The sequence below is a fragment of the Mesocricetus auratus genome, unplaced genomic scaffold (genome assembly GCF_017639785.1).
Source record: "Mesocricetus auratus isolate SY011 unplaced genomic scaffold, BCM_Maur_2.0 Super-Scaffold_100042, whole genome shotgun sequence".
NCBI classification, from domain to species: Eukaryota; Metazoa; Chordata; class Mammalia; order Rodentia; family Cricetidae; genus Mesocricetus; species Mesocricetus auratus.
In genome coordinates this window covers 9,278,496-9,289,267 of record NW_024429219.1, presented here as the reverse complement: position 1 = coordinate 9,289,267, position 10,772 = coordinate 9,278,496, and the positions used below count along the sequence as shown (strand labels likewise).

General features: G+C 45.3%; 1 protein-coding gene across 2 annotated transcripts; it reads right to left on the bottom strand.

Annotated features, from left to right (window-relative positions):
- Positions 1 to 217: 217 nt before the first annotated feature.
- Positions 218 to 9,333, bottom strand: LOC101834917 (preferentially expressed antigen in melanoma-like protein 1). 2 transcript variants are annotated; one of them, XM_040735011.1, is made up of 4 exons: positions 8,744 to 9,333; positions 4,108 to 4,404; positions 3,039 to 3,593; positions 218 to 1,034 (listed from the first exon to the last, which is right to left on the bottom strand). In XM_040735011.1, the coding sequence occupies exons 2-4, from the start codon at positions 4,392 to 4,394 to the stop codon at positions 461 to 463; spliced, it is 1,416 nt and encodes a 471-aa protein (XP_040590945.1). In that variant the 5' UTR covers positions 4,395 to 4,404; positions 8,744 to 9,333; the 3' UTR covers positions 218 to 460. The 2 variants fall into 2 exon arrangements, with proteins under 2 accessions (XP_040590945.1, XP_040590946.1); XM_040735012.1 differs by having other exon boundaries at positions 8,890 to 9,333.
- Positions 9,334 to 10,772: the final 1,439 nt, after the last annotated feature.

Here is a 10,772-nt window from a genome sequence, read left to right as displayed (position 1 = left end):
GGCAGGCAGTAGTGGTACACATCTTTAAACCCAGCACTCGGAAGACAGAGGCAAGCAGATCTCTGTGAGCTGGAGACCAGCCTGCTATTCAAAGACAGTCCCATGACAGTCTCCAAATCTATAGAGAAACCCTGTCTCAAAAAAAAACCCAAAAAATAAAATTAAAAATAAAAATAACTGTAAACCATGTTAGTCATCAAGATGGGAAAGACACACATTTCACAATTTCAGAACATGACTTTATAATCTCCATGCTGGGGGTAACACACTTATCTTGCTAGAATCCACTCCCATGACACCTGTCAACAAACTTTCTCCCTCATCTTGAATTTAGCATCAACTAACTTTTCTCTCTCGATCTGTAGCATCAGTCTAAAGTCATGTGTTGTGTTTGTGTCCTCTGACTACCTTGTCTTTCATCTCCCAGAATCCACAGCAAGCTTTTGGAAATCGCACACAACTAGTCAGCGATTCTCCGACACTTACACATCATGGTTTTGTTGTAGATATATCGAATGTTGCATTCATGGCAGCGGTCAGCACCAAAATAGACCCTCCCTGGCTTCCTAATGGCTTTCAGTGTGTCCATAAGCTCATCACAAAGGATGCCTGTGTATTCCATATGGAGAGTGCCATTGTCTTCATAGCAATCCTTAGGAATAGGATATAGCTCCATGCTTAGGTGTTTCAAGCTGGCAGTGTGGCGTAGCAGTTTCTTCAGAGCATTCTTGGAGACTTGGTTCCCATAGAAGTTGAAGGTAGTGAGCTGGAGGCAGTTGCTCAGGGCAGGTAAGATGGCATAGAGATAGCGAGCCTTCATGTGACAGTCCTCTAAGCTCAGGGATACCAGGGTGGATGCAGATTTTACTAACAAAACTCGGAGGGGTTCAGGACTTAAATAGACCAATCTGATGTTTTCCAAACTCAGTTGTTTCAACTGACTGACACATGGCAACTTAGAGAGATGGTACCAATCTGAATCTGAGACTTGACAGTTAGTCACTGCCAGGTCATCCAAGGGGGTCTTCAGGGACCTAAGGAGTAAAACAGACAGTTCTTAGAACTGATGACCAAGTAATGATATAGGAGGACAGTGTGGGTCAAGATATTGCCAATTGTACGGCAGGTCAGTACCCATGATTGTCTCTACACACTAAAATCTGTACGAGGTCTGTCACCAACTGCACATCCTTCCCTCCCTGTCAAGAAAGATCCAAATGCTGGCTAGACTAGCAGGGTACACACAGGAAGGACCGAGGAGGATCATCAACCCAGGCAAGATCTGACAATAGACTTGCAGGACCCAATGTCCACCATACCCTCAAGCACATCCTCTCTTTTCCCGTCTCTGTGCTTCACCTCTCCTCCAATTTCATGGCTACACATTTCCCACACAGGCTTAAAACCATCAAAATTGGCTATGGTAACCAGGCACAGTGGTGAACATCGTTAATCCTAGCTCTCTCGGGAGGCAGAGGCAGGTGGATCTGTTGAGTTGGAGGTCAGCCTGTCTATAGTAAGTCCCAGGACAGCCAGAGTTACACAGCTAGATCCTGTCTCTGAAAAAAAGAAGCCAGTATAGTGGTACACACCTATAATGTAGACACTCGGAAGCTGTGACAAGAGAACCAGAGTTCAAGGCCAATCTGGACAACATCCTAAGAAGTCATTTTTAAAACTGATCATCCCAACAGCAGAGATGGCACATACCTTTAATCCCAACACTGGGGAGGCAGAAGTAGATAGAGCTCTTGAGTTCAAGGCCTGCCTGGTCTACAGAGTGAATTCCAGGACCACCAGGACTATTTCAGAGAAACCCCATTTTGAAAAAAAACAAAACAGACCATCTCTGCAGGGTGGTGGTAGCACACATCTTTTTTAATCCTAGCACTCACTTGGGAGGCAGAGTTCAAGGCCCAGAAAAGCCAAGGATACAGAGAAACCCTGTCACTGAAGGAAAAAAAAAGTTCATTCTAGGGTGAGACTGTGTAGCAGATTAAAGGCACCAAGGCTGACATTCTGCTTTTGGTCCTTGGGATCAACATGGTAGGAGAAAACTGACTACTACAAGTTGTCCTCTGACCTCCACTAGTATGCTGTGTTTTGTTTCCCTTCCCACCACCCTGAAACACAAAATAAACCAACATCTGTAGAATAAAATTTCCCCTATTCTCCAAAGAAAGCAAACTGTTGATGTGTGCTCGTAAACTTCAGATATTATCATCAACTCTAAATCTGTACTTTTCAGATATACAAGTTACAGCCGGACGTTGGTGGCACACATCTTTAATCCCAGCACTTGCGTGGCAGAGGCAGGCGGATCTCTGAGTTCGAGGCCAGCCTGGTCTACAGAGCGAGTTCTAGGACAGCCTCCAAAACAATACAGAGAAACCCTGTCTCGAGGGAAAAAAAAGATATAAGTTACTTGATTGTCACTATTTCACTATTTGATTAAATTGTATAATTATATAAATCTAGTCTTAGGAAAAAGAAAACATAGGTCAGCTAACCTGACTGTAATCAAGCTGACAATGATTAATACTTCAGTGTGGCTACAAGGGAAATGCCTGGTAAGCACTCTCAAAGTTTTCATCCATTTCTGTAGGGTGCAGTGAAAAGCATCTATCTCTCAGTTAATAAAAAGAAAAGCCACAGCCTTTCCTGGATGGGAAATTGCAGGCACACTGCTGCGTCCATACATACAGAGCCCAGATGGGGAACTAATGCAGACATGCTTTCACCAATGCCCTCGTCTCTTCCCTTAGTTGAACCACACTAGCTAAGGAAGAAACCAGAATCCACCCACTAGATCTCATTGCTTCATACGGGCTTAACATGGATATCCTTCCAGTCCATGAACCCCAGTTTAGCCCTGACCCTTTGCAACAGAGACAGGTCTCACATAACCACTAAGCCAGAGCAGGCGTGAAACAACGTGCCTTGGCACTGTCAGTCCACTAGGGAGGGTACATAGAGCAGGTGCCCACTAATGCAAAGTAACATGACTTGGCTTTGCTCTGAAGAGCATCTGTCTTTACCCGAGCAGCTGGTGCAGGTGACCCTGAAAGAAGGAGGTGTTATCTAGATGAAGCTTCTGGAGGCATTCCATGTTGAGGAGCTGCGAGGCGAACCCGGAGATGATATGCTTCCTCTCCTCTGGGGAGACAAGGCTCTCTTCGTGGAGGTTAGAGAGAGAGAGCTTGCGCAGGTTCGTCATGTGGCCAAGGTAAGAGTTCAAGTTAAGTAGGAAGGCTGGTTTGCGGAGGCAATACAGGCCCAGCACTTCTATGTGATGCAGGTTCATGCATTCCAAGAAATACTTGCAGTCAGAGAGGGATGGTAACCAAATCTGAAGCTCATAGCAGTACACCTCTAACAACCCTTTCCTCTTCTTAGCCCACTGAGAGAGGAAGAACAGCTTGTTAGCGGGATCATTCCTGAGATACAAGTTCACTGCCACCTTCAAGGGCTGCTTCCCTCCCTCCTTAGCCTCACTTGAGGTCTGTGGTAACCAATTATCTATGGGCCCAGACCAAACATCTGAACAGCTCTGACCCACAGACCGTAAATCCAGCACTTCTAGTTTGTACTCCCTGTGGGGAAAACAGAAAAGAGCTTCAGCTGCTAGGCAAGGACACAATATCTACCCTGTATTTTTTTTTATTCTATCCCTGAACAACTTCATATTCTTGGGTCTCCAAGGAGTTTCTCTTCTTCATAACTCCCAGAGGGAGTCGAGGGAAGGGCCAGGAAGCCACCATTTTCTTCAGGGCATTAACAAGACTACGTTCATAGGCTTGTTTAAATAGTTCCTTCCATTCTCTATCTTATTTTTTTTCATGGCCTTCAGTAAGTACATCCCTGTCCCACTTCTAGTACCCAAGGAAGTAGGGCTATCCTTCAGTCACTGCTGTATCCACCATGAGCCCTGTATAATCACACTCCACAGCCCTTTCCCAGACAGCTCAGCAATAGCCAAAGCCTCTGTAGTTCTCCAAGTTGGCGCCATCAGAATCCTCCCCATCCTTGCCTGCCTTTGCCACCGGACTTCCATGTCTCTGCTCCAGACACTCGACTCCCTTCCCAGGGTACCCGAGTCTTTCTTACCTGGGGCGAACCTTTTGGATAAGCACCCTATCAATTTCCTCTAGGATATATTCTTGGATCTGAAAGAAGTTTCTCTTCTTCATAGCTCCCAGAGGGAGTCGAGGGAAGGGCCAGGAAGCCACCATTTTCTTCAGAACATTACCAAGACCACGTTCACAGGCTTGTTTAAATAGCTCCAGGAAGAACACTGGGGGTAACTTCCCCAAACTAGAGATGATCAAGTTCTCATCTCTCAAAAGGGTCTGCATAGCCAGTTCCTGGAGTGGGGGTACATCCTTGCTGCTCATCTTGGTAGATCTTTGGAGAGGAAGATCCCAGAGAAACATGTAGAAAAAAAAGACATCCATATTTTCATGTTAATGTTTAGTGGACCCTTCTCACTCATCTCAGAAACACAGGGCCACAGTCACAGCTTGTTTCGCTCCCTGTTCCACTGATCCACAAATCCCACACTGCCCCCTGCTATCTCCAGTATTAGTGGCCACAGCCAATGACACTCTCACCCATTCCCAACCAGCTTTGGCGCTGGATCCCTTTCCCAGTGGTAAGTGAGTCCTGAGGACCCTAGAGGCTAACTCCAGGATAACTCCTGGGTTAGTTTTTTTTTTTCTCACTCAGATACTATACTGCTGGGAGCAGTGGCACAGACCTATAACTCTAGTACCCAGAACAGGAGATCTGGGCCTAGAGACAGATGGCTGAGCAGCTAAGAGCACCTGTTGTTCTTGTAGAGGACCTGGACTTGATTTTCAGCCCTCAAATCAGCTCACAACCCCCTGTAACACACACACACATGTGGGGCACCTATGTACATATAGGCAAACACTCATACACACATATGAAACAAATCAAACTCAGGTATGGCGGTGTACACCTTTAACCCCAGGGAGTTCAAAACATTGAGGATCTGAGGTTAATGCCAAAATGGTCTCCATATGGGGAGCAGATGTAGTGATTAAAGGCATCCGAGTTAAAGGCCAGCCTCCTTTGCAGCCAGCACAGCCAGGGCTAGTCTCAAATGCAGGGAAATCCTCCTGCCTCAGCTTCATGAACTGGTATTACAGGCAAGCAACACCCGCTAAGGTGTAAGCTTTTCAATAAAATTTACAGAAAAGAGCCGGGCGTTGGTGGCACACGCCTTTAATCCCAGCACTCGGGAGGCAGAGGCAGGCGGATCTCTGTGAGTTCGAGGCCAGCCTGGTCTACAGAGGGAGTTCCAGGACAACCTCCAAAACAATACAGAGAAACCCTGTCTCGAAAAACCAAAAAAAATTACAGAAAAGTAACTGGGCCGGGCAGCAATGGCACACAGCTTAGTCCCAAGCAGATCTGTAAATTTGTGGCCAGCCCGGTCTACAGAGTGAGTTCTAGGACAGGCTCCAAAGCTACACAGAGGAAATCCTGCATGGAAAAAAAAATTTCAGAAAACTGCCAGGTATGATGGCCTTCATAATCTCAGCCATCAGGAGGCAGAGGCAGGATTGTGTTGGGGCCAGCCTAGTCTACATAGAGAATTCCAGGCCAGGGCTGCATAAGGGAGACCCTGCCTGAAAAATAAAAAATGTACAGAAGACTTAGGCAGATATTTTCAATGTTTAACAATGTTTAAATTTTTTTTTTTGGTGCTGAAAATGCTGGCACTAGCAAGCTTTGTTAGCTCCTCCCACCCCAGCATTTTAAACTACACATTCTACTTATTGGTTTGTCATTACTATTGAGACAGGGTCTCTCTGTTGCATAACATGAAAAATAAAAGACCCAGAGACTGACATTAGGGTTCAAATTTCATTCAAGCTGAAGATCAGAAAAGCAAAGCAGCTGGTCACTAGCTCTTACTCTACCTCAGACTGCTACCTCTCCTCAGCAAGGCTGGAGAACCCTGAAATTTCAAACTAACTACTGAAAACCCTGCTCCTATCTTTTATACCCCCTCTAATGCTGGGATTAAAGGTGTGTGATCCCAGGTGTTGAGATCATCTTTGTATGAACTATTTCTCTTTAGGACTAGATCAATCTTTTTTTGTTTTTGTTTTTCGAGGCAGGGTTTCTCTGTATTGTTTTGGAACCTGTCTTGGAACTCACTAGGTAGACCAGGCTGGTCTCCAACTCAGAGATCTGCCTGCCTCTGCCTCCCGAGTGCAGGGATTAAAAGTGTGCACCACCAATGCCCACCTTGGACTGGATCTATCTTGTGAAGATCTGGATGGCCTTGGACTCACAAAGATCGCCTGTCACTTAATCTTGAGTTCTAGGATTACAGGTGTGTACCACCACTGCCTGATCTCTATAGCTTGAGGCTGATTTTGCTTTCTGAATCCTCAGACAAGCTTTAATAAGTAATAAATACATCACCACTGTTGAGTTCAAGGCCAGACTGAAGTACGTTAATAGTAAGTTCCAGGACAGCCAAAGCTACAAAGAATAACCAAACCCTGTCTTGAAAACCAAAAGCCAAAAAATCACTTCAAACAAAAACCAATCATCCCAGGCTATGGTGGTGCAAGCCTTTAATCCCAGCATTTGGGAGGCAGAGACAGCTGTATCAATGAGTTTGAGGATAGCCTGATCTTACAGAGTGAGTTACAGGACAGCCAGGCATCATACTGATGCATACCTTTAACTCTAGCACTGGGGAGGCCAGCAGATGAGTTCAAGGCTAGCCTGGTCTCCACGTATCTACAGAGTGAATTCCATCCCACCAGCTATATAGTAAGACTCAGCCAAAAAAACAAAACAAACAAAAAACCCACAAATTAGATCAGGAATGTAGCTCAGTAATGGAGCAATTGCCTCGTATGAGCAAGCCTATGGCCAACCCTATTGTATGAACTTTCCCCTAGGGAAATATGAACAAGTAAGTCATCACTCCAGGTAATACACTAGTACTAAGTTAAGCTTCCCACCCATGTCCAGCTTGGCCAACCAAAGAATTGATCACATTTTTTATAGAGGATCATGGGTGAAGGGTTACTTACAAGAGTCTAAAGTAACCCAAACAGTCCCACCCCAGCATGATAATCCCAAACCTCTTAGATGGAACCCTTCCTTTCAGCTAACCTTCTACCTCCAAGTCTCCTCAGACCGGCACTTAAGGCAGAGTTATATACAGCTGGGATTGGGTCACAGGTGGTGGTTAGCACCCCCCATCATGGAAGGTCAATAGGCACGATCAAGTAACATCAGCTGCTCTGATTAAGATATTAATGATGCCTAGGAACCAGAGAACATTACACAACAGCCTCACTATTTTTTGGTTTCAAGAAAGAGTCTCCCAATGTAGTTTAGGCTGGCCTCTAAATCTTATCATTCTTCTTGCCTCAGTTTCTCTAGTTTACAGGCCTGTGCCAGCATTTTTAAAGTTTAAAAATTTTTAATATCCAGGCGTGGTAGCACAGGCCTTTAATCCTAGAGCTCGGGAGGCAGAGGCAGGCCTCTGTGAGTTTGAGGCCAGCCTGGTCTACAGAAATTTCCAGGACAGCCTCCAAAGCCAGAGAAACCCTTTCTCGAAAAAAAAAAATTAATATAAATAGGCAGGCATAGTGGTGCATGCCATTAATCCCAGCTTTCTGGAGGCAAAAGCAGGAAGTCTCATTGATGCTATCCCGGTGCACATATTGACTTCTAGGACAACCAGAGCTACATAGAGACCTGGTCTCAAAAAATAAAACTTAATGTAAAATAAATGAAAAACAGAAATTAAAATGGTTAGGCAAAGCCGGGCGTTGGTGGTGCACGCCTTTAATCCCAGGACTCGGGAGGCAGAGGCAGGCGGATCTCTGTGAGTTCAAGGCCAGCCTGGTCTACCGAGTGAGTTCCAGGACAGCCTCCAAAATAACAGAGAAACCCTGTCTCGAAAAACAAAAAACAAACAAACAAACAAAAATGGTTAGGCAAGCCCTTAACTGAGAGGCACTGCTTGCTAGCAAAGCAGCAGCCAGCCTGATGTCTTTGAATGAGACCAGTCAGAGCTACCCGGTTGGGACCTTGTCTCAAAGATGGTGGCTGTGGGGCAGAGCGATGGTTCAGGGACTAAGTGAGCTGGCTGTTTCCCCCGAGGACTAAGGTTGAATTCTCAGCACTCACATGACTCACAGCTCCGGTTCTGGAGGAACGCCCTCTTCCAGCCTTCACAAGCATTATTTATGTGAAATAGACATAGTACAGGTAAAACATCCATTGTGATTTCCAGGACAAGCCTGGGATACATAAGATTTTTATCTTAAACCAAGGAAAACAGCCAGGCATTGGTGATACACGCCTTTAATCCCAGCACTTGGGAGGCAGAGGCAGGTGGATCTCTGTGAGTTCAAGACCAGCCTGGTCTACAAGAGCTAGTTCCAGGACAGCCTCCAAAGCCATAGAGAAACCCTGTCTAAAAAAAAAAAAAGGAAAACATTCTGTTCAACTATGTGTCCAAATCAGGGCCGGACAGTGGTGGTGAATGTCTTTAATCCCAACACTCGGGAGGCAGAAGCAGGCAGATCTCTGTAGCTCAAAGCTAACCTGGTCTACAAAGCAAGTTCCAGAACAGCCAGGGCTGTTGAACAGAAAAACCCTGTCTCAATGTCCCCTGCCCCCACAAAAAGGAGTCAGAGACTGTAATAAATCAAGGTGCATGCAGTCAAGGTACACGTACTCACGACTACTAGAAATTGGATGTACAGAGCTCTCAGGCTAGTCCAGAAGACCTGGGGTCAGGAAGTGATCCTATTGCAGAGGCAGTAGGTCGGTTTCCAGGCTAGCAAGGGAGAAGAAGTATGTCAATTGAGGTGAGCGATTTACCACGAGAGCTTCCTATCCAAGTTGGGCCAGGTATCACTCCAAGCTTCTGGAAATGTCTTCTCTGGCTCCTCTGGAGTTTTATGCTGGCCACTACTAACGCCTCCCCTTTAGGGCTGGTGCTCCTAACATAAACTGCTGCTATCTGATTAGACATTTGAAACTCCGCCCAGTAGTCCTGTTGAGTTTGTCTTTCCTAGTATTGCGTGATTAAGATGGCCGAAATGGAAATACTTAATGGAATTCAAGGGCCATTTGTGAATTCACTCGACAGACATTGACACTTCCCATTGGATGAGCTTCAGTGGGCAGAGAAACAGCAAAGGGTTTCTTCTGTTTCTCTTCATGGACTGACAAATAAACAAAAACACAAGACATGCAGGCACAGGCCTGTAGTCCCAACACTTGGAATGTGAAAGCTGGGGGGTTAGGAATTTCAGGTGCCCCCTAAACTACATAGTGAGGGCCAGCCTGGGTTACATGAGATCCTGTCTCAAAACTGGGGCCAGGAAGATGACTCAGAGGGTAAAGGCACCTTATGCCAAGCCTGATTGCCTGAGTTGGAATCACATGGTAGAAAAACCAAAACAAAACAATTCCTTTACATAGAAATAGGTACTGAGGCTGGGAGGTGGTAGCAGATGTCTTTAATCCCAGCACTCATGAGGCAGAGGCAGGCAGATCTCTGAGTTCAAGGCCAGCCTGGTCTACAGAGTTCCAGGACAGTCAGAGCTATATAGAGATACCCTGTCTGGGAAAAATAAAGTTGGTTCTTTTAGACTTGGTTTTAGATTTTATTAGGGTATGATAATGTTTTAACATGGTAAAGGCAGGGATGGGGTGTGGCTCTGTGGTAAAACTCCACCAGCACACCCGTGGTCCTGGGCTCCATTCCCAAGCTTCACAAAGGAAATATCCCAATAATAGCTTCCTTCCTTCCTTCCTTCCTTTCTTTATTTATTTTTTTGGTTTTTTGAGACAGGGTTTCTCTATTTTGGAGGTTGTCCTAGAACTCACTCTGTAGACCAAGCTGACCTGGAACTCACAGAGATCCGCCTGCCTCTGCCTCCCGAGTGCTTGGATTAAAGGTGTGTGCCACCAATGCCCCCTATATTCACTTTCAAAATTGAGCAATCTGTAAATCTGTATACAGTTGAGGAAAATAGTGAAACAAGGGACTGGATACATGGTTCAGCACTGACTGCTCTTGGAGTAAGTGGGTTTGGTTGCCAGAATCCACATGATGGTTCCCAACTGTCTATTACTCCAGTTCCAGGGGATCTGATGTTTCTTCAATGTGTATACACGGTGTGCATACATATACTTAGGCACATGTACATAAAAACAAGTATTTTAAAAATAATCAAGGCCCGTGTATCTACCCACCCCAAGGACAATGGTATCCCCATTCTTCCCCTGCTGACCCTATATTCCTATCTTTTCTTTCTTGTTTTGTGTTTTTGTTTTGTTTTTCAAACTGAGATTTCTCTGTGTAGCCCTGGCTGTCCTGGAACTCACTCTGTAGACCAGGCTGACCTCCAACTCAGAGATCTGCCTGATTCTGCCTCCTGAGTGCTCAGAGACACCTACACACCCAGTTGCCTTTTCTAACCAGTTATACAAATGACAAAGAAGAATTCAAGATAGGATTAAGGGTTGAGTGTCCACCAGGAATACAAGATTGCCTTAACATCTGAAAATCTACTGATAGCCAGCCAGATATGCTATGGCATACTTGTAATCCCAGAACTCCAGAGGCAAGGCAGAGGGCTCAAGAGAACTTAATGTCAGTCCTAGGCTACATATTCAACCCTATCTCAAAATAAAGAAAACAGAAATAATTTCTTGTTATTGTTGTTTTGAGACAGGGTCTCTCAATGTAACTG

Bases quoted from the DNA above. Each gene is read 5' to 3' on its own strand.
- LOC101834917 (XM_040735011.1), bottom strand. From the start codon at position 4,394: ATGAGCAGCAAGGATGTACCCCCACTCCAGGAACTGGCTATGCAGACC. The intron at 3,594-4,107 runs GTAAGAAAGACT...TTTTCCCCACAG, and splicing joins ATCCAAAAGGTTCGCCCCAG to GGAGTACAAACTAGAAGTGC. The intron at 1,035-3,038 runs GTAAAGACAGAT...TTTACTCCTTAG, and splicing joins CACCTGCACCAGCTGCTCGG to GTCCCTGAAGACCCCCTTGG.